At 37.2% G+C, this 24,043-nt stretch overlaps 1 protein-coding gene across 1 annotated transcript in view; it reads right to left on the bottom strand.

Moving 5' to 3' along the window:
- The window catches only part of TTC26 (tetratricopeptide repeat domain 26), a gene marked incomplete at both ends in the record, with an annotated part of 41,733 nt that overhangs the window by 13,267 nt on the left and 4,423 nt on the right, over positions 1-24,043 (bottom strand). The window contains 9 exons of the mRNA XM_010072478.1: positions 4,189-4,252; positions 4,653-4,706; positions 6,493-6,548; positions 10,749-10,851; positions 12,628-12,702; positions 13,110-13,281; positions 13,935-14,080; positions 15,753-15,802; positions 22,089-22,203. Of these exons, the coding sequence (XP_010070780.1) occupies positions 4,189-4,252; positions 4,653-4,706; positions 6,493-6,548; positions 10,749-10,851; positions 12,628-12,702; positions 13,110-13,281; positions 13,935-14,080; positions 15,753-15,802; positions 22,089-22,203 (835 nt within the window). The remainder of the gene's footprint in view (positions 1-4,188; positions 4,253-4,652; positions 4,707-6,492; positions 6,549-10,748; positions 10,852-12,627; positions 12,703-13,109; positions 13,282-13,934; positions 14,081-15,752; positions 15,803-22,088; positions 22,204-24,043) is intronic.

Below are 24,043 nucleotides of genomic sequence, written 5' to 3'. Positions count from 1 at the left end.
AACTGCTGAAGCACCTCTTACACGCTTCAGCAGCACGTCTGGGTACTTAGCAAAAGCCTAAGTATACAAACAGTAAGAATTCTGTTCTCCATTCTAAATCCAGCAAAACAAAGGCAGAAGATCAAAAATGACCACAAATATAGCATTAGCCACTATGTTGTGATTTACGTTAAGAACATAAAAATGATCATACTGGATCCAAAGTCTATCTGCTTCAAAAGCTTGCTGAGTAAGAATATTCAGCTATAGAAAGAATATATTCTGATTTCACATATAACAGCTGCTGCTGTTGTCCCAAAACTTGGGTTTGTCACCTGGTGTGGAAAGGGCCAATTCACACACAGAGTGGAGGTATTTCCTTTTATTACATATCTGTGCAGAGATGGGTGTCTGTCCCAAGGCAGCACACCAAGCTTTCAGATTAATGGTTGTTTATACACAAAGCATTAACATATCAAACTTCCTGGTACATATGCATTGTTATTCTACTAAATAATTGGTTAAAATATTTGCCTAGTATGAAAATTAGTATGCATGCTCAGCTCTTCTTTCTTTTGAGTCAGTGGTATAATTGGGGTAGGTGGTCTGTGAGTCGGTTGTTGCAATCTCCCCCTGCCGGAATTACCTCTCCTCTAGTTTCTCACTTCTTTTGGCAACTCTAAGCAGTTCTTCATGGGTTGCTGACCAAATTAACATTTAATCATTTTCAGCTTCTACTTCAGACAGACATATCCTGCTTATCAGACAAAGGCACATTGTTTAAGACCCTAGTTTTGCATTTTCTTTAAGTCTAGTAAAGTTAATTTCTAACCTGTAGTTGACACTGTGATATGTAATGCCACTTTCTTTGAAGTTTCTCCTAGCTTCCAGCAATCTGCACTGAGAACTTCCTAATCACTGAAAAATTTCTGTTAAACAGCCAATGGACTTTTCTTCTATTAATTTCTTTATGCCTTCTAGTTCTTGCAAGATTCTATATCAAATAAGTTGCGTTTAGTGGGTTGGGTGGTATTGGATTGATGGTTGGACTTGATGATCCTTGAGGTCTTTTCCAACACTAATGATTCTATGATTCTATATGAAAAAGTAACTTGTGTTGTTTAATTGTCTTGTGTGATGATTTATTTCAATGCTCCTTGTTTTTTGTATGGTACAGTAACAAATTCTTCTGTATTCCTCTTCTCTGCATTATTTATGATGTTCTGCATCATGAATGTAACCATCATTTTCCAGGCCATGTATGCTCCTTTATTTAATCTCTCATTGTTCAAGAATCTATTGCTTTTCTCTGATCATCCTTGCTGTCTTTATTGTAGCCCTTCTTGTACTACCACACTTTTTTGAAATGTAAGAACCAGAACTGCAGACAGTATTTGAGAAAGAGAACGACATCTGTATACAATGACACAGTAATTATATTTGTGTTGTTCTCTTTCCTCATCAATTTTTAAGAGTCTCTTCACCTTTTCAGATAATTTTGCAAATATAGTTTAAGGGCTTTTTTCCCCGCTATGTACTACTTTGCATTTATCAAAACTAAATTTAATTTGCATATTATTACACAGCCTTATATATTCTTCCACAGCTTTTATCATTGTGGAAGCTTTAATTTTTCCTACTATGGTAATTTTGTACCATTGGCAAACCTAGTCATGTCACTATTTGTCTCCTATAGCTCATTAATTATGAATAAGAGCCCTTTCTTTAAAGAAACAAAAGGTTCTTTCAAGTGTTCAAATCAGGTGCATTTTATCCTTTTCACTGCTATTTCACTGAAAATTTTCTGTTAGAAATGAGAAAGGTTATTATGTAGCTTCCCTTCTTGAAATTAATACTGTGAAATTGAATTTTTTTTTTAGGTATTTGCTAACACATAGATTTTGAATTTGATTATACTCAGATCACTGTAACAGAAATTCGATTTTCATAATAAAATTTCAAATCAGGTTCTATGTAATCTCTATATTGGTCTAGAGACACCTGTTCACTTGTGTGTTCTTTAGGAAAAATGAAAACATAGCATTTAAGAATTCATTCTCTATATCATGACATGTCATTGCATTTACTAGGTCAATATGGGTAGAATAGAGGTCTCCAACTAATATTTAATTATCTGTCTATATAAAATCTCTAACCTCTTTAATATGCCAGTCACTGTTCCCATCCAGGCTGGCTGGTGAATAATTCAGCCTCAATACAATGAGTCTCCTATCTGAGCATGTAATTTAAAATTATTTTATGTTACTTACTGAAAGAAAATATATTGACTTTATTTTGAGAGAAAGTTTCTATAATGTTTAGAACCATTTATCTCATCATCTATTTAGTAATACCCCATTGTAAATTAAATAGGAACAATATCCTACATGTTAGCTTCCTCCTATCACATTTAAAAAATTATTTTAGGTGTTACACTTTATTAATCATCTTGTAAAACATCTAATACTTGTATAAAAACGCGTATTTGGTCTTCATGTGTTTGCTTTTTGTTATGTCCTATCTAAATTGAAGTCTGTTTGCCCCTTCTATTTCCTATCTACAGTTTGTTGACCTCCACCTCCCCTTCATTTGAGGATAAAAAAAACCCCTCATACTATTTTGCCTTTAAAGGAGGAGTTACCTTGAACTGTGTGCTCTTCTATATGTCAGCTTTCTCCGACTAAACTTTAGAAAGATGACAAAGCAGTTTTTACATGGAAGTACCAAGAGTGTAAGATGCTTGCAGTACTAATGTTTCCATTTACCTTGCATTTACCATCCTTCCCATAGGCTCATTTTTATCAGTTAACTCACCTTCCTAATCGGATTACATTTCTGTCCCTTCCCCCCCCCGCCCCAATCATACCTCAAGTCTCAGCCTCTCTATCTTGTTTTGCATATGGGTTTAAAAATATTTCACAGTAAAATTAAGACTTTTAGCTTGCTAACAATCTCAAATTCATTTTTGGGCTATATCTTCACTATACACCTTTTCAGGATATCTTTTCTCAGACTATCTTTGTATTATTTTTACCCACGCATGCCCTGGTCACTCATCACACCTGCATAACTGTTATGGGCATTAAGAGGTCCACCACAATTGTATCAATCACCCTGTGACTTTAGTGGCATCACAACACAAACCCAGTTAGCTATATGCCCACTAACTGACTCCTTCACTACTACAGTTTGTATTGCTTCTTTCTGTCAACTGGGATCCCAACTCCAAAGGGATAGCCTCATTGCAAAAGGAATGTGTTAGGGAAGGCGCATCGATGGAACCACTTCCAGCCTTTCAACGTCAAGCTCTCTGCTGCACAATCTCAACAGTACAAGGGCTGCAAGGGGAACAGAATGGCTCAACAGTATTTCTCAAAGTTTCATCAGTGCTGCAGCTCTGTCTCTTGAGCTTCTTCTCTTTAGTCACCATGGTCACAGGAAACAGCATTTAGCCTCTGAGGATCATGAACCACCACACTGTAAACATACACAAGTTACCCACCTAAAGAAATAGTCCTACTGACAGTGCCAGAGAGAAAACCGGGAAGCCCCATTTCAGCTGAATTTGTGTGCTCCAACTACTAACTTTTTTGATTTGTGATTTTTGGGTTTACTTTGACAATGGGAGGGGAAGACAAGGTTTTTTTGTCTGTTACTGAAAAATCTACTTTTTTTTGGTTGGGTTTTATATATTTATTTTTTTTTTCAATTCAACCAAGGAGTTAGTTCCAGAGCCTCCATTTCTCCCTGTAGCCAAATTCCTCTTTATGTTTTTATCACCCTCTTTCCAGGGCACACTCTGTGTTAGGACTCTACGTACTTGATAGGCTTTCATTATTAGTCCTAGATTTGTACCTGTGAGGTTTCAGCCATACACTTCATCTAATTAGGCTGTTGTCTTTTGTATCTATAATGGGGATTATCAAAGGCAAGCTGCCATAGTGCCTATCACTGAAGACCAGCAGCTTGCAGTACAGACTCTTTTCCAGCCAAATTCATATAGTAAGGTTTGGAATTAATTGAGCATTCTAATTTAAACGTGCAAATTTGTTTTAGACTATAAATTAGACTTTCTGTTACTTATACTATAGCAACAAAATGGCTAGCAATAGTCGTGCTAACAGTTAGCAGTTAGACAAAGATATGGTGGTATATGTTTGGATACTGTAAGAAGGATTACATAATACAAAAAGAACATTTCAAACATACCACGTTCACTGGCTGATTCACCCACCAAATGGAAGAACTGCTGAGCAATTTTCAGATGATCTCTCTGGGAGAGCGGAAAAAAAAAATCCAACATGAGTTCCAGAGTTGATGCTACGATACACATTGAAAATATGCTCTGAGGAACAGATGGGGAGCAACTAACAGACAAACCAGGACTGAAGTAAAAACAGAAAGTGTGCCACTGTATGTGCCTAGATATACAAGAACACTGTTTTTTGGAAGCAGGTCAGAGAAGCCAAATTCAGGTTGATTAGGACAGGACTAGCAACCTGAATTTGCATTTCACTCATTCTGGACTGAGTACTGTATGGAAGAAGATTAAGAGACTCAGAGCTCCTGCAATCTAAGTGAGAAATTACTGCCTCTTTCATTCCATTCCAGTCGCAACAGATCTGTTCACTGTACTGTTGGAGAAGGTAGAGAAACTCACGGGCTTCACTCACCGAGCCCATTTCTTGTCCAAATGCTGCATTTACCACACCTTTGAGGATGTACTCCTGAAAAAAAAGTAAAAAAGGATCAGAGAAATCAAGGTGAAGATTTCAGAAGACGTAAAAGCCTACTTGCACATTATTTTCTTCCTAAGTTCAACTCTATCCCAACTCAGTTTAACAGGAAGCTGGTTACTATGATAGTGCTTCAGCACAGTATTACAAAGTCAGCCCCCATAAATCCATTCTACTTGTTTGCTAGTCACTTCTGCTAAATATGTGGGATGCAAAGGCGTAGTGTGTTTTCTGATAAGTCTTATGCTCAAAGGTTATGCACCAGAAGGAACACCATAATACTGTCATCCCCCCTTCATCGTCATATGACCAATATTCAAGTGCAATATTGTCATATTAATGCACAGATCCCACTTCAAGTATGCACATTGGTTAACCATAACCACTATGATCCTTGCTCCAAAATGCACAGTGTTTCTCATCAGGGCAAAAATGTCAACAGGTTTGTGCTCTGTGGTCATGTTACTCTACTGAAAATAAGAATAGCAGTAGAGTACCCTGTAATCTCTACTATGAGATACAACTATAGTTTAATTCTTCTCTGAGCAAGATTTTCTCAGCATGTAACACACTAATTTGCCTTATTCAAATCTTACAATTAAGAGTTATAGCTATAAACCTGTTGAAGTAGGTTCTCCTGATAAACCTGGACAGTCCTGTCAGATGTAAACATGGAAAAAGAGAAAGGGACATGTACACAGACCAACAATGGAGTGCAAAGGACACAATCTGAGAGTACTAGCCATTATGTTAAGTAATCATTTTAGTACACCAGCTCTCTTACAGGTGCCAAATTATTATCCCATAGACATCATGACAAAGATGAAATTTGAGAAGGAGGAGGATATACAAGCAGTTTTGCAAGTCTTAATGGGGAGTTCCTTCCAAGCACGAGTGAGAAAATGGAAAAAAAAAAAAGCACAAAGATACTCATTCAAAAGCAACCAAGAATGATCTAATGTTATTTATATTAGACAAGTATATGGAGAAAATAGAGGCTAAAGGATCAATAACTGCAGAAAACTTCAAGTAATTCTTGCTATACTGAAAAATGCAAGAAGTGAAAAGCAATGACAGAAGACACTCCTCAGCACAGAATCACCAGATCTGTGTTCTTGAGGTTTTCCTTTTCCTTCCTTCCATCTAATGCTCACACAGACTCATGAAAGGTCCCTTTCATGCCCAGCTATGTGACCTTTGGAAAATAAACTGCAAAGAGGAATAAATCAGAGACTAAAGATGTTGGGACAGCCACAAAAGAAAATTACAGTAGCAGCCAAGGGACACCACAGTTTTCACTCATTGCTGCCAAAGTGAGATGGAATTAGAAAAGATCCATTATTTAAACTATTTAATATAATCTAGCTCATTTTTATTGAAATGGCTTCAGGACAAACCACATGAGCATCTGAGATAGTAGATCTGAGTGATGGTAACCATCACCAGGGCAGAAGTGACAAATAGCTGTAGCTGGAAGAGGGCTTTTATCTGTGCACTAATGGTCCCCTGACTAGAATCAAGTCTTCACACAACAGAGCTGTATTCTCATTGACCACAGGTGGTATGGCAATAAACACGCTAAGTATTCATATATGCTCATATATAATACTTTCTGCATGCACATTAAGTCTATTGTTGATGAAAAGATGGGAAACACAAGAGTTTTAAAAGTGAGAATGGGGCAAGCAGTCCTGAGGATACTAGTTTTGTATGTGGCATATTTCAAACCAACTTATAACTGCTGTTTTTATGTACCATGACATCAGTTTCCAATTACCTGTGGAGATGTAGGTTCCAGGTCCTTAATCAGGTTATAAGCTTCCTGCACATCATCTGAAATACCAGACATTAGAATGCATGACAACCCATAGCACACTGTATTAGAACAAATCACATCCTCTACAACATTCCCCAATAGTCACGGACTAAGAAATAAAGCATTTAGACAGGAGGAGAAAGGTAACTATAAATCATTGTGAATTTATATCACAATGGTGATGGTTTTCTAGAACTCAAATAACAAACATGGAGTAATAGCTTCTTTATTACTACAATTTTCCTAGCAGAGATGACTTGGCTCCCTTGTTCATAATCCAATGGCCGCCTTCTCAACAGTACAAGGTCAAGATAATAAATCCATCACCTTCCTGTCTTTTCTCCTATTTATTTACCCTTAAAGGAGGATAGGGTAACATGATTCTGAAGGGAAACTTCATCTTTTCCTTATCACTATCGCAAAATCTGTCCAGCAGCTCTTACCTGATCCTAGTTCTAACAAGCAAAAACCACTACTAGCATACAAGTTTAAATGTAAAGTTTGAATTTAGGACATTGAGGTGCTGGAGCAGGTCCAGAGAAGGGCAACGAAGCTGGTGAAGGGTCTGGAGCACAGGTCTTATGAGGAGCGTCTGAGGGAACTGGGGTTGTTTAGTCTAGAGAAGAGAAGGCTGAGAGGAGACCTTATCACTCTCTACAACTACCTGAAAGGAGGTTGTAGTGAGGTGAGTGCTGGCCTCTTCTCTAAAGTAACAAGTGATAGGACAAGAGGAAACGGCCTCAAGTTGCACCAGGGGAGGTTTAGGCTGGATATTAGAAAAAATTTCTTCACTGAAAGAGTGATCAGGCATTGGAACAGGCTACCCAGGGAAGTGGGGGAGTTACCATACCTGGAGGTGTTCAAGAAACGTGTAGATGTGGTGCTTAGGGACGTGGTTTAGTGAGTTAGGTGGTGTTGGGTTGGACATGATGATCCTTGAGGTCTTTTCCAACCTTAATGATTCTATGAATTCAATAAACAACTTCCTTCCCACTCATGAAATAAGTAAGCTAAAAAGATCCTAAACTTTACCTAAATCAAAAAAGATGTTGGCACTATGGTCTGCTTAGGAACCCAAACTAGTGAGGACGCTCTTTTTACTGGCAAAATATGTATGTATACCAGCTGCCCATAAGAACAAGTCTTATCAAACAAAACTTTTTTTTGCTAGTACATACCACCCATAAACTGTGGGGACAATACTCCAGGGTGACTTAAGGCAATATATATTGGAGCTCCCAGGTTCCCATGCAACACCTCTGCTTTCCTACCCATTCCCTTCAGCAGTCACATAGTAAGCCAGCACAAGGTCCTAGACTAGCCAAAAGTCATCACTTTTTAATTTTTTTTTAAATAGAAGTTAGTTTTTTGTTATTTTTGGCTAGCTCAGCTCACCAACAACCAACAAAAAGAAATGACAGCAGCCCTTATTTTCATCAGTATAGACCATCAACACAGAACTATGCTCTTCAGGCTCCAATATAAGCCTCTAGCAAATCTCACTGGAGCAGATTACAACTGGGTACCTGGCCCCAAACTCTGCTAAAAATCATCATCTTGAAGAGCTGAAAAAAATAGGATGCATGTTTGTGCTTCAGCCTCTGCAGTTCAGAGCATGTCTTAACACAAGCCTACCTTTATCAGAGACCTTGTAAGTTTGGGAGAGACAGCTGTAGTCATTAAAAGTAATGATTTCTCACATTCTTAATGAATGCTGCTACACTAGCAAGACTTTAAAATGGAAACATAGCCTAACCAGGAAAGAGGTTTTAATCCTAACTCCCCTTGGCCTCCTTTGTCAGTATGCAGTCATTTGTACACCACAGTGAAGAACAGAACCTAACTAAACAAAATTACTGCAAGGTTGACAGCAAAGGAGTAAACAAGACTGATTTTGAAGTGATGCAGAAGGTGTACTTTGCTTCTGTGTAAGTAGAACTTAATTTGAAACCTACTATTATTAATTATATTATTGGGCAACATAACTGGTAATAAAACCAATATTACCTATAGTGATATTGGCAACAATAATACCAGACAGAAAGGCAGCTGGGAACAGCAGGCAGAGATTTACCAATGCCAAAGTGTACTGACTAACCCAATAGCTGACTAGTTGTATGGATAAAGGGGATAGTAGGGCATGCTGTATATCTTTTGACTTTTGTAAGGTCTTTGCCATGGTCTCTTAAGCCTTTGTCATAGCCAGACTTGAGAGATAGGACCGGCTAAGTAAAATGAGAAGGGGATGGAAAACAGGCCGGACTACCAGAGGATGGTGATCAGTTGTACAAAATCCACCTGGTGGCTCATAACTAATCAAATCCCCCAGGGACTGATACTGTTGAATGTCTTCTATTAATGAGAATGTCTTTTATTAATGACCCAGATAATAGGATAAAGAGTATTCTCAGCAATTTTGCTTTGAAATACTGGAGTGACCCTGCCTGAGGGCTGCAAGGCAGGTAGGGGGCTGAGAAGAGACTGAGAAAACTGCATTTGCTTAGCTTTCAGAGGAGAAGGCTCAAGGGAGATCTTAATCGTTGTCTACAACTCACTAATGGGAGGGTACAGAGAAGATGGAGACAGATTCCATAGGGTGAGATTAAAGGCAGTGGACACAAGGTGGAACAGAAGTATTTCTGACTAGGTGCTCATCTGGACAAAGTTCTAAGCAACCTGATCTAATTGGACCTGCCTTGAATAAAATGTTGTGCTAGTGATCTCAAGAGTTCCCTTCTCACTAATAATGTGATTCTGTTATTTACCTAGGACTCCATAAATTTATACAGTATAAGGCAGGTGATAATGTACTTTTAATAACATACAATAGTGACCATTTGAATATACTTTAGAATGTATACCTAATTTACAACCATGATGAAATTTAAATAACCTCAACCTTATTGTCATCCTCCATTATCAAACAAAACAAAATAAGGATAAAATTGCCATATTTTGTGAAGATCGTGATGTTTGCAGATTAGCAAAGTCAGATTAATTAGATTTTATTGCACAATATTAGCCAATAAGAACTTCTATAACTGCTAATAGTCATCAGTGGGATATCCTAAAATTTGTCATGATGAGGCAGTGTTTCAATTGCACATGCAGACAAAAGAAGCAGTCCCAAGTACAACTGAGCACCAAAGAGAACTTATTCCAGCCACAAAGATTAAATCTCACCAACCACGTTGATTACAAATCATAAAGATGTTCGTCAAAATGAGTAGCTGAAACTCCAAGTCAATCACACGATAAAAAGCTCACAGAGGTTTTTCAATGTACTATGTTTACCTATACTCAGATTCTCCAATTAACTTATTGGGATGCAAATAATATAGTGTTGGTGTGACTTACTTCTGCCAGCCTTTTTTCCTTGTAATTTTTCAACATTTTGGAAAAAAAAATCACAGGCATGGACTTTATTTATTTAAAAAGTAAGAAAAAGACTTTTTTCTGCTTTCCCATGTTCTGGTCATCTAAAGGTATTTTGTCGCTTTGACACCTTTAAAAGGTGACAAAATACAAGGCTTATAAGAAAGCAGTGGATGGAAAAGCAATCATCACATCACTGTATATTGGATGACTGCAGTTAACACCTACTTATCACTCAGCCATCAACCCACTGTTGAATAAAGGAACACGATGGGAGAATAGGAAGGGCTCTGAAACTAAACTCAGGTAAAATTCAAAAGGAGTCTAAGGAGAGAAATAAGTAGAAAGTCCTTTCCAGCTGATTCTGGCTACCTACCTTAATTCTTTAAGAGTTGTAAAGTAGTTGGAATGAAATGTCTTGTTCACAAACTGTAGCCTTGTTCACAGTCACTTTGGCTCATATTCTGTTTGCGCCATATTTACAGAAATAGATGTCCTTGCCTCATAGGGCCTATCCCTACCATTCTCACATATTCAGGCAGAGGAGAGGGCCTCTCACTATAAATATATGAATGCCACCATCCCCAAAGCCATCTCCCACAACCCAAGCAACCTCCAATATTCTACTGAAGTACATTTATTTGACTGCACACAATTAAAACCCTTCTCTGCAAGCCATAGAAACTCTTATATCACTATTTTCCAGAGGAACAGAAAAATAAAATAATTACATTTTACTGCAAAGGGAAAAAAAAAAGATGTTTCATGGAATAGTCAGTTGAGATCAGATGAATGAATGTTACCCCTGAAGCTATGAAAGAGCCAGAGGAAGGTGTATTTACCTTGACGGAGATAGTAAATCACAAGATTCAGTCTTGCCTCAGGAATAACATCAACCAGAGGAGGCAGGACCTGCAAAGCCCCTTCTCCTCCTCGGAACACCACCTGCAGAGAAAAGCAGCATACTGATAACTGTGTATCAAAATCTTGTCTATAATCTCTTAATTCAAGGAAATTAATCCTTAAATACCTTAAATCCTTAAATAAAGTAGGAAAAGGCCAGTGGTACTGGCATTAGCATAGTCCCTGCTGTAATATGTGAACTATGTTCACATGATTCGTGTCAATATGAAACAATGAGGCCATATAATGGGACCTCTTTGTGAGGGTGGCCTTTGAGTATTTTGATTGTCCTTGTGTAATTGTGGGTAGTGGAATGGTATGTATATAGTTCATGTCCTGTTGCCAATTTAATGTTAATTACACAGTGTTAAGTGTGGAAAGCTTGGGTGGAGGGTCCGGAAAGTTACCGGAAAGTTAATTACACAATGTTACTGGAACTTATTTGCAGAGACACGCCTGTTATTATGAATATGCAACACAGAGGGGCAGAACTGCCGAGGCGCCACCAGAAAGTCCTAGAAGGTGAAGAGAGCATGCGCTAAAGGTCATTTGCATAGGCCCACCTCTTAAGGAATATGTACGGACATGAGGGATAAAAACTGGAAACAGGAAATGTAGCGTGCGTGTGTCTTGGTAGAGCAGAGGCTCCGCCGCACGTGCCCAGCGCTGTTTGCTTGCCTTTTATTCGCTTAATAAATTGGAAATTTTATTTGAAATCCCGTTTGGGACTGAATCATTTATCACATAATATAACTATAGAATTACTACTTGTGACAATCTTTATTCTGAAGAATATGAAGTATTTAATCCATCAGTAAAGATTAATTTATTTCAGCTTTTAGCAGCTCAAAGCAGCAATACATTATTTATCAAAGATTTTAAAGAATAATATTGTTTGAGAAAAGAGTGAGGGGAACACGTACAGAATAACAATTTGCTTTTGATGTATTAAAAAGAGAGGCTAACAATTCTACATTTATTTAGAATGCCACAAGATCCTAAAACGATCAGGACCAATTGGTTCTTTATACTTCAGTTTCACACGACAGTTCCTCGAACAAAATCTAACATACTTATTCCAAAAACCACTGTCAAAAAGACCAACATTCAAAATAAAGAACATTAACTTACAGAAGTCCAGTTTGAAAGCAGTTTTAACTCTTGGGGAAAAAAGTGTTAGCTTGTTGTGACTGCACTTGAAAAACGACAAAGCAAGCAACTGCCCATCATTAAAAAAGTGCAATCTACTGTTACTGGTTGTTCAGCAAGTAATAATACCACTGCAGGGAAAATTAACAGGTGATTAGTGACTCTCTTACAGCAGAATGCACAAGTATTTTGGCTTTTATCAGCATCTTTTTCCCCTATGAACTCCTTGTTAAATACTTTTTGGATGAAGACCATTTTCTGGAATTATCTTAATTCCACTCGCATTGTTGTTGTACTAAATAAAGAGTTCAGGGTCATGCATTCTGACTTGTTTCTACAGTGTCCTTATTGACTGGGCTTCATAAAATGTCTTGCAAAGGTATTCTTAGAGGACACAGATTACTTTAATATGCCTTCAAGGGTAAAAGCAACAGCATTATTAATTTCTTGACACAGTCTCAAACTGACAGGAAAAAATTCCAGGAAAAAAAAAAAATACACACTTGATGGCACATCAGTTATAAAGGTAGGATTTCTGGAACGGGACTTATATGGCAGCAGAGATTCAATTGGGTCTACAATTCCCAAAATATTACATTTTATGAATCATCAAGAAAAGCCTTACAAATTAGTGCATTTCATACTAAATCCGAGAAATACATTACTCACCAGATTGTGCTTAATGAGCTCCTTGCCAAACTCAAAAGATGATGAGGCACTGTCTGTCAAGTTCTTGAGCTCTGCCTGGAATTACATACATTCCACAATTTTATAATGAAAACAAAAAAGCACACAGGCATAAATGGAGCTTCACATGAGCCCCAAAGCTGATAGAAAGACATCTCCAACAGTGCTGGATCACAAGAAGAGTTTTGCCTTCCCACTCCTATGTGATGATTTTAGCAATTGGATAATACATATAGACACGAGGTCAGAAATGGACTGGCAGAACTCTTAAGACCAGTGTGCGTACATGTGGACATATGGCTTAATACCAGGGAAACGGAAATAGGTGACATTCCTAAGAGAAGGACACAATAAGATAAAGGCCATTATCAACATTACTGATGAAGACAGATAATGAGGAAAAGAAACTTGTATTGAATCTTGAACTAAAATAAAGGTGAACTGAAGGGCTTTCCAATAGATACCTCAGCAGCCTTCCCATTGTAAAGTCGGAAATGGTTACAAGCCTTAAGGTTAAGAGCAATGGTGCTGTCAGGAACTTGCTGAAGATAAACAGCTAACACTTCCTGTGATACGTCATAGTAATCCAGTTTGTAATAGCATAGGGCCACATATACATTCAGAGCCAGGTATTCCCTGCAGGAAAGAGGATTAAAGAGAACATTCAAATCCCACCAGATAAATTATGCTACAGAACACTAAAATCAGTGATAAAGCTCTCACATGTCTATACACCTTTTACAAGCACATCAAAACTGGAGTTTCTGAGAAATGCTATCAAGCCAGAAGATCTAGACACAGACATAAGACAGGCTTTTGTGGTAACAGTGAGTAAAAGGATAATTGTTATGAAGGTTACTCATTTAGCTTTCAGTGACTGCTTCTACAAGACCTGGAATTTCAAATCTCTTCCCCAAACATTACATGACATACTTATATACATTATGATGGACTTCTCAGAAGCATTCAGGAGGCAATACAGCCAAAAGATAGCTATGTATTCTGGGACAGCAGTTTCTATTTTATTAAACAATACTTCCAGTGACTTAAGAATTCAATTTGTTCCTTTTTAAATTCTGAACTAAGAACTTGCAGAATATGATAGAAGAAACAAAATACAGGGGGCTGGAACTTTTGCACATTTTGTGTTGGGAAAGGGATATAGTAATTAGGGAAAATTCCTACTTTCTGAAACCAAGCAGCTGCTTTCTGAAACCAAGCAGCTGAATGGAATTCAAACAAACAACAGTATCAGACACTGCAATAAGGTTTAAGGTAGAGATGCCCACCGATTATCAAGAAGAATGCGTTTGTAGATATCAATAGCTTCTTGGTAGTGGGACCGCATGTAGTGGATAGATGCCAAGCTAAGCTGATCTTCTGTAACATCTTGCAGATTCTGGTGACAGCTCATCAGTTTCTTCTCATCACTAAACTAAAAAAAAAAAGAGTGTGACACATTCTCAGGAGAGTTTAGTGAGGAAAAGTAATGTTTTAAAGTTAATTAGCTGGATTAGTTTTGTCCTTGCTGGCAAACAGCAGGTGACTCATATTAAACATCTGGAAAAACTCTGTTACTTTAAGGTTAATTTGACCAGTGGAGAAAGCCAAACATTAAAAAAGGCAGAGCAGTTGAAACTAGATAAATGTGAGGCTAAAACTAAGTACATATTTTCCTTAAAGGTGTGATTTAGACATAATTACGTGTCACATGCCTTGACGGATAAGAGGGGAAGAGCTGAATTAATTATTTCACAAACAGAATTTTGCAACACAAGATTTGACTGTTATTGTTTGAGTCAGCAGAAATCTTGCTGTTTGTAGATGCAAATCTTATTTCTCATGGATAGCAGAAAAATGCTACAACTTGCCAACACAACAGCACTAACTTTCACAAGACTTCTTTACAGCACTAACAAATTCTCTTTCATCAACCCCTTAAAATTCCAGTTTCTTTAACTAAATGGTTTATTTTTTAAAGTATTGCTGTCTAGCACATAACACACACACAAGCATAAAAATAAGGAACAAAGTTTAACAAAACCATTACAATTGTATTACAATAGTAAAGCTGAGGCTATCCATGTAATCAGGCTACTCAAATCCCTTATTCCAGTGCTTCCCTTTGCTGAGTCTGCTGATTCAACAGTAATTATGAATTTCTCTTACACACAAATTCTGTCTTACCCATTTGTTTTTCATTTGCCTGCTCAGTTTTTGTAAAATTCTTTTCCTCTTTGAGCCAGTCACAAAATGATACTCCAATACAAAGGCAAGAGAAGTTGCTTAATGGAACAGCATTGGGCTTCATAGTTTCGTAAACACCATTATTTCCAAAGACTAACGACATGAACGAGGAATTGTTCCACTTTTCTTTATCACAGACATCTGTAAGGGCCAGTGCCACTACAAAAATGTTTTAAGATTTCTCTCTTAAACTAAGCAGATTTAAGTAAAGAGAATCTGACATCAAAGCTAACATTCAGGATTTACACTTTATTTCACCCAAAACTCAGTCTCTTCAGCAGCATAGTACTTGTTAAGTATAATACAAGACAGTAAAAATCCAAATTTAAGGGAATATAGCTATGTGCGGTAAGTAAAATATGTATTTTAATTTTGTTGAAGTAAATTTCATACTATAAGCACTATTACTTCTTGGATACTGAATGACTTAGGAGGATCCCTAATAGCATATAGATCATTTTGCTCAAATTGCTAAGTGTAAGACAGCTGCAAATTAGGAAAACTTGGTACACTTCAAAGAAAATGAAAAACAGTGGCTTATAAATTTCTGATTCTATTCAAGTCCCAGGTTCCTTGTAATCAAAAATACCATCAGGTTCTTTTTGTATGTTGTATTGTTCCTCATATGAAGTGAGTTGGTAAGATTTTCCTTAGATACATGCTGAGGGCATCTATTCTAAGATCATATTTCACACTTACTTTCTCCTCCACATTTGAATACAGTAAAGTGGTTGTGGAAAACATTCGTTCTCCTGCTACTAGAGACATTTTAATTATTCTGCCAGGTTGCCAGCATAAATTACACATTACCCAATTTAAAAGAAAACAAATAAAGCATAGGTGAGGAAAAGACATCATACCTTATGTGCCAGGTGAAAGAGTAAACGGTTCTTGAGACGACTCTTAGGTGCTGTAAGGAAAATTCAGTAAGTATCACTGCCAAGAACAACTCAGGGTGTCTCTTTTTTATTTGTAACTCTCTCAGTAACATGCACCCATATTCTTTCATTAACTAGCCCAAGCACAGTTCTTTGCAGGTCATGCCCCAGAGCAGGTTCTATCAGTTTTAGAGTGGTTGAAAGGCCTTCCTGCTTCCTATCTTAATTCCTTGCCCATTTCTTTTGAAATCCCTGTAGAAAATATATTTTCATTGGCCTCTGCTTTCCATGAGTATTAAAACTTTCATGAATTCCACTGTCATTTGCCTGCAGGGCCTTCTGGATAGTTCTTTTTTTTGTGTGCAAGTGATACACTGCACAGCATCTTTTACAAAATAAAAAGCAGCAACAGACAAACTCATAATCAAGGCTCCTTCTATGATATGTCATATTTGAAGTAAGTTGCGATTCATGATTGCACATGAAAGAATCCTGCAGTAAGAGCAGATAAAATTCAAACCAAGATACGGTGAGAGATTTAAGAGAGATATCTCCTTTCTAGAGCCACTGAAGTTCATGAAGTTTCTTGCTCTAACAGGATTCAGAATTCTATTTAACTCATTCCATATGACATGTTGTTAATTGTAGAGCTTTAAGTCACTAGAGAGAGCCTTGTGCTTCACTGAGAGTCACAAAGGTCCTCATCCAATAGAGGATAATTTCTTATGCAAGCAGTCTTCCAAAAAGCCTTCTCTTGTTTCCTGTATTTTCTTTAGCCTACTCAGTTAATGAGCACTCTCATTCTTGCTCAGACCAACCAGCTGGCAACCTATGTTCCACAGAAAGGATGTACATGGAATCTTTACAAAAAGCAGAATTACTTACTGTGTTTATGAGGCCACAAAAGTGCAGAGTTAGCAAAGCAGTGGCCTGTAACACAAGGCTATAATTCTTCTGACATCCTAAACCATGAAGGAGGGCTCAAACCACCAAAACCTCTTCCCTGCCCCCCTCCAAGAGGGAAATTTCTAGTAATAAGGAATTTTTTTTTAAAGCGATTCAGGGAGAGATTTCCAAACTTCTTAGTCTTTTGTCTGCATAGTAAGAAAACTTCATAACACAGTGAACAATGCCCAAACCCAAGCCATTCTCATCAGGTTGGCAGTGTAAGGCTGTCCACCTACTTATAGGTGATAGGCACAGCAATTATTTCTGCCCTTTTCTCCTTCCCAAGCTGTGTTATTTAACCATGTTCCTAGAAAAAAAGAGGACAGTGAATTATATCTTTAAAGAACTACTAGAACAGAGAAGTCCCAAAAGGCAAAGGCAGTATGAGGGAGTTCTCACAAAACCATAACATCTTGCAAGATACTACTGACAGAGCATTAAGTTAAGAAGCTAAATGGTCTTCAATCGAGGATATATGTGTGAATTCTCATTAGCTTAATTATTAAAGAGCAGAAAGTTTTTGTGATTTACAGTCAATATTGTATAAGTAGCAGTAGTAGTATAACTGATACTATCGTACATTCTAGAACTTATTTCATGCATTAAGTTAGAAAATTAGAGTACCTTAATTTAATTTTAAGTTTTTCAAAATGTTGTCAGCAATGATACTGTGGTAACTCCACATGTGCGCAAGCATTAATTGATAGGTTTCAATATCAAAGTTTAGAAGGGCTGCACATGGACCCCACATGTGCTTTTGTGATAAACTTCAACCAACCACAACCACCCTTCACAATTCAAAACATTTGGTCATCAAAGACTCCAAAAATACAAGCAGGACAGATAGTGGGATTTACATTGAAAATAACATACTGTATAATCACAGCACTATGGGTAAAGACACCAATGTTCCTTTATGAGTAGGTTTTGTTTCTTTTTTTGAGTGGGTTTTAGCATTAATTTCACTGTGAAAATTGTGACTTGCAATACTCCCACAAGAACCTAAACCGAGGAATTCTTGTTTCGCTAGTCAACCAATGACTGCAGTGCTGCCCTCACAAACCTGGCATCTGATCTGACATCAAAATTATTAGTTAGTTCTTGGCAAAAGCTGGAGGGTTAGTTCATGTTATTTTACACCTAAAAACAGGCAAAAAAATGAAACGTGAGTTCTGATGGTGTGCATGGATATATGGAGGGAGAAAAAATGTCCTGCTTCATAAAATACTATATGATACTAGCCATTTGATATTCTTTAAAACAACACACTTTTACTTAAAGCCATCCAGAGAAGCACAGTGGAAAAACAAAACAAAATATAGTCCTGTCGATACAGTAAGCAGAACCATGGAAACATTCAGTATCAGCAGTTTCTTTTCTCCCAGTGACAAATACATTTTCTGAGTAAGACAAGAAAATATATGAACAAGGTTGGATTAGTTTCCAGAAAGAATTTTATTATGAATATTGAATAAAGCTATTGTCAATCACTGGAGCAGGAAGTGATACAGCTGCCTCATGTGAGAGAGTGATTTTTAATGGACATTAGGCTTGTTCTTTTATTACTCTCTGCTATTAATGACACAAGGAAGCACAATCTTCTTTTCCTGTCCTACTTTTTCAAGAAGATGACTGTACTAAGCAATCTAGAGACCATAAAAAACATGATGACAATGTTGCATGGCAACAAATTGGACCCCGCTCCAGGTCTAGTATTGGCCTTGTGCTGAAGACATTGCTGAGGTAGCTGGATAGGACATATCTCTTTCCAGCTATGAAACACATCAATATTCCTATGCTGGAATTTTTGTCATGATCAGTGCTGATGTTCCAGGCACTAAAGTCATAGCTGAGATTGGTCTTAAAAGTGTTCTATATGTTTTTATGTGCTGACACTGCACGGGCACTTAGCAAAGTATTTGTTAAAGTATAATAAATAGCTACAATAAGAGTAGAGACAGTTATCTTCACTAATTATTAAACAAAAAGTTAAGCTCACTAGAAATGTCAGCTCTGGCTCTTGGTGGGTTCCATATTGCTGCCACCGGCAGTAAGAAGACAATGAAACAGTCATGGACAATCTGGCATTTGGGCTGTCTCATAAGAATGCAAGGCAATGCTGGTCATGCATCCACTAACTTCACATGTTAACAGATGTAAAACACATCTTGAACATACATAGACAGGAGCTGGTAGGAATGGAACTGTGCTGAGAAGGCTCCAGCCAGACAGCACAGAAAATACGACCAGAGAAAACCTTATTCTCCTGTCCCTCAGAAACAACGCCCTGCTCACCTGAATACAGTAGCTGAATGAAGCCCTCTGTGCCTCAGAACCACAGTCTCACTGATGGAAGGAAAATGCAAGGGTATGGGAAAAATGTTGGGAAAAAACATGGTCCAACAGTGAGGTTCACACTTAAACACACTTGAATAGCTCAACTGTTCAGAATTTTCTTGAATGAAATTTACAGAGGACATTCACTGAGATTTTCCCCATTCCAAGAATACTTAAAAGCCAGTTCAACTATGTTTGGTTAGCTGCAATATATACACATTTAATTTCAGTCAGGCCTAAGCACAGTAAGTTACAGATCATTGAAGCAAAAACTGACAATGATTCCTGTTCTGTAGCTTCCACTATACTTTAAAAAAACAAAACAAGAAAATAAGGTTAATAGTTTTTAAAGTTTAAATATGTATAAACTGATCTTTTCACTTGTGCACTTAGAAAGTTCCATATATCAAACTCTGTTGGTTAAAAACCACAGCTAAAATGCAAGAAAAATTAATTACTGTTCTTGAAAAATACAGTAGAAGCAGAAAGCAAACAATTTTGCATGTAGGTGAACATGCAGTCTAAAGAGAAAACCCAGCAGCTTTTCCATGCCTGCTTGTAACTGCACATTTTCACTGGTGAGAACTATCTGACATGTGGCAAACATTAGCACATGCATCAGCAAAACTGGTTTGTAAAGTGTCACTGCTCTTACTAACCCATCTCTGTTCTGCTTTTGTACAATATTGCTCCTTCCAGTACAGGCTGTGAAGTAAGAAGTTTCTCTGTTCAGTTAAACCACATGCAGATCTGACACACGCAGAGTTGTGGAGAAGTAAAGCAGTTACAAAGCTTTGCCCATCAAAAATGTGAAAGATGGGAGAAAAAAAAAAAAGAAATAACTTTAATGACTGGTTCAGCAACTCAACCGTGTCTGTGCATGAATCTTAAATTTAATTGTAAAGCTCCGTTTATCCTAAAAAACTGTTTTTCACAACAGATTTAACTATAGCCCCACTTATGTGCACATTTTGTGGTTTAAAAGAACATGGTTAGTTCTTACGTTTTTCTTAATGCAGTGCTAGCCAACAGCTTCTGAGAGTACTATGCAGGCTTCTAAATACTAATATCAGTGGCTACTTGTTGTGTCTATATCCAATGAAATATTTTACTTCTTCAGGATCTTTGCAAAACCATGGAAGAGATCACAAGATGTTATGGCCTCAGCTGTCAATAATATATTGTGAACAGCCACCACTGATGGCTAATCCTAATCCTAATCCTAAAATGTTAAAAAAAACCTAAAAGAGGATCTCTCTTGAGAGAAACTAAAATGGTTCAACCTCAATGTAATAAAGACTGAAGTGATAGGAGAGGAAAGGGGAATATACAACACTTGGAGGCTTTCAGGGGAGAACGGACAAGTGTTACAAATCTTCAGCTGTGACTGCCTCCCCATCAAGCATAAGTAGCCAGAAATCATCAGTAGTACAGTACTCACAAGAAAGGTTTAGCACCTCACGATAAAAACTGGCATGCCGCCCTTAAACAATTACATAAAATCAGGAACTGATATTACTACCACAAGCACTCGGTTATTCTCTGTTCCCTCCCTCAGCTACACTCCCAACGTCTTGCACTCCTTTCTTAATATTCCTGCCTTCTTTTCCAGCACCCAAGTACCACCAACCACATGCCCTGCCACTCACCACGCTACTATGAACTAATCTGAAGGGGCACAAAAAAATTAACCTTCCCTCACCTCCAGCTCACAGTTAATAAAGGTGCAGGTCCAGCTGTGTATGTGTCATCTCTAGAACAGATTACTGTAATTCACATGATGTGAAACTGATGACAATGACTTTAACTGGTACAGGATGCAGCTCCTTGCTTCCTCCATGGTTTAGGTCAAAGTGACACTTCAGGTTTATTGCCCAATTATTTTTAGATTCCAGTTCACGTCTTGGATTGTAATTTCCACAGCTCAAATCTGTGGTACGTTAAAGGTTAAATTATTATCTCTGAGTATCAGAAATTTCCCTACCTCTTGAACAACACAAATCACAAATTCTGTATGAAACTTTTTACAGTTAGAAGTAAAACATTTCCAGTTGTGGCATTCAAACTCAGCGTGATCTTTCTGAGGATTTTAAAGGGATATGAGAATCTAATTATTTCTAAAAAATACTATAAAACTGCCTTTTCTGAAGGCACTCCTCCACAATAGCAGAAAGTATACAATTTTTTTCTCCCTACCCTATTTTCAGCCCAAGACTGTAAGACTAAGGACAGAAAGGAAAAAACCCATACTTCTATGAAAGTTTTATCCTAAAAAGGCAAGAGTCAAAAGCTGACTGAGAACACCACTACTATTAATTCTACTTAGAAAGCACTGAGATACTATGGTTATAGGAAACAATATAAATCACTAAGACAAACAGAAGGTGACGGGTAACAAAATTAAACTGCAGAAACATTTTTAGGCAGTAAAAATTGTCTTGGAATCTAATTTCCATTCCTCTTCTTCAAATGATTTCATGCATATTCAGATTAAAGTAGAACTGTAACAATGTGACTGCAGTGAACTCCATGCCTTGAAGAATCTGATATCTAATATCTGACTTATAAGGCAACAAGACCACATACTAAGTCACTCAAACTACATAAACAGAGTTCTTGTCCACATCAGGGAGAATGCTGAACTCTCTCAGATGCTTATTTTTTTTTTAATAATTTCACCAGCCTAATTAGCTTCATCTGCACTCGCTCAGAGACATGGAATCAGTCAAAAGAAAAGTAACTTGTCTGGATTTTGTATTTAGAAATTAATAAGAGAAATGATTTTCCAGATGTTTCTTTCAGTTCCAGATGCTCCACCTGCCCAAGGTATTTTTCAGGAAGCAAACTGCGTCATAACTCTTCTGTTAAATGAAAAAAAAACACCAACAAACCAACAAAAAACCAATACAAAAACCCCCAAACTAAAAACTCTTGCTCAAAAGTATCGTTTATTCCTATGGAAAATAAAAGCATCTAATACTTTCTTTGGATATCACTTCAAGTAGCCCTTTCCATCAGAGATACACATCTCACCTTTCAAGGCTGCTTGTTCAGCTTGCGTGTACATTCCCAGAAAGAAGTATGTACAGGCAAGGTTCACCCAAACATCTGGATTGCAATCTGGTTGTTTGGTTAAGGCCTCATATTCCTGTAAGAGAAGAGAGGGTTGATTTCTTAAAAATGCATCATAGCACAGACTTGTATTAAATATCATTCTTTCTTCCACCATTTTACAATGTATCATTAAATTACTGAGATCACAAAACTTATTCTCAAGTTCATTGGAATTCTTACAACTAAACTACTACATTTTAACCCAAGATATGCCCCTAGCTCTTTTTTGTGTACAGCAATAGAGCAGACAACAGGAATAAGCAGTACTATAAATCTTCACTGTAGGAGCATGGATTCTGTCAATATTGAAGTTATATTTATATTAAAATTATTTCTATTATTATATGTTTATATATATTACAAATATATTAAAGTAATAAAGGCATCAACATAACCAACTTTTCCTCAGTCTTTTCTGATGCTTTCCTAACTTCTCCAGTCAAAGCCTGGGAGCCATAAACACCAGGGAAATCTCTTTGTGAATATTTAGCAGAGCAAGTGTTAAACATGCTTTTATAAATATGCAGGTAGTGTCTTAGTATAGATTAAAACAGTGGTCTCCCAAGTGCGGTTGTATAAGACAATACCACTGGGTGCAGGAAGACTTTTTTTTGGTACCATTAATAACTAAAATAAATATTTTTTAAATAGTGTTTGTTTCATCTTTATCTCATCCTTTTTTAATTACTATTTTTGTGTATGTTTTATAATTACATAATATATTAGTACACTAGTATATGTTTATAATTCATACATATATACATGTATGTATAATGGAGTGTGCTCAAAAATTTTTTACTGATGAGGTGTATGATCAAATTTGTTTGGAGACCACTGCATTAAAATGCAAGCCTACAAATCACTATTGGACAAATTCAAGATTTCCTAATAGATAAAGATATAATTATAGTAACTATTGCTTAACTGTGCCTAACTTCACCATTTCCCATTTTAAGACTTACAGACAACAGCTACAGAAAACCACTAGATACCATATTCTGATATTTCTTACACACCCACATCCACGATATATCCCTTAATACTGTCAGATAAACTGCTTCATTTCTTTGTATTTGTCAAACAGTAAAAACTTAACAGATAAATCTTTCAATCTACCTTTTTAATGAAGAAAAACTTTGCAGCTGCCAAACAGTGATATTCCAGAAGGTAAACATCTTTGCTCTGCGTAACAATAGGTACTAAAAAAAGAGGCAAGGAGACCTCTCAATGCCATTTTTTTTCCTTTGTCAGATTTCTGTTAAATTACTAGGAAGGACCATCTCAGTGAAAGTGGTTCCTGCTTCTGCTCCTGCTCTCCATCCAGCTGTGCCAACAGGCAGCATAAGGCAAAGCAGGCAGGGTCATGCAAGGTTCTCACAAGATCTGCTAAAAGAATGCCATCCACATACATCACAATAAGCCTCTCATCTGTCTCAGCAACGCAACCCTTTGCCAACTCTGTACTCTTCCTCCAAACACAAGAATTGGAATTTCTTTCTGCCTTGGTAGAGTTTACCAGATTGTGCCATGATGGGTGGAAGACTTCCTACCTCTGGGGGAAAGACACAGATATATATATATATATATATAGCACTAGATAAAATAAGCCACGCCCAAAGGACAGTGAATCCCAAGAACAGAAACATGCTGACAACAACAGAGTTTATAGCTTGCAAGCAGAAAGAATTTTTTTTTTTTCTGTTGCCAAGTGAAAGTAAACTGCACTCCCAAACAGAGAAGATATTGGTAAGGTATGCCATTAAAAGCCAGCTCAGTCTTGCTAGTACTTCAGGGACTAGCTGTCCTTCAAGGAGATTTAAAATAAAAATTAAAAAAAATTAAAAAAGAAAACATTTACATAGAGGCCAACCTTT

Source organism: Pterocles gutturalis, unplaced genomic scaffold, assembly GCF_000699245.1.
Source record: "Pterocles gutturalis isolate BGI_N339 unplaced genomic scaffold, ASM69924v1 scaffold11577, whole genome shotgun sequence".
Lineage (NCBI taxonomy): Eukaryota > Metazoa > Chordata > Aves > Pterocliformes > Pteroclidae > Pterocles > Pterocles gutturalis.
The sequence above is the reverse complement of the archived record's forward strand: the minus strand, read 5'-3'. Positions and strand labels throughout refer to the sequence as shown.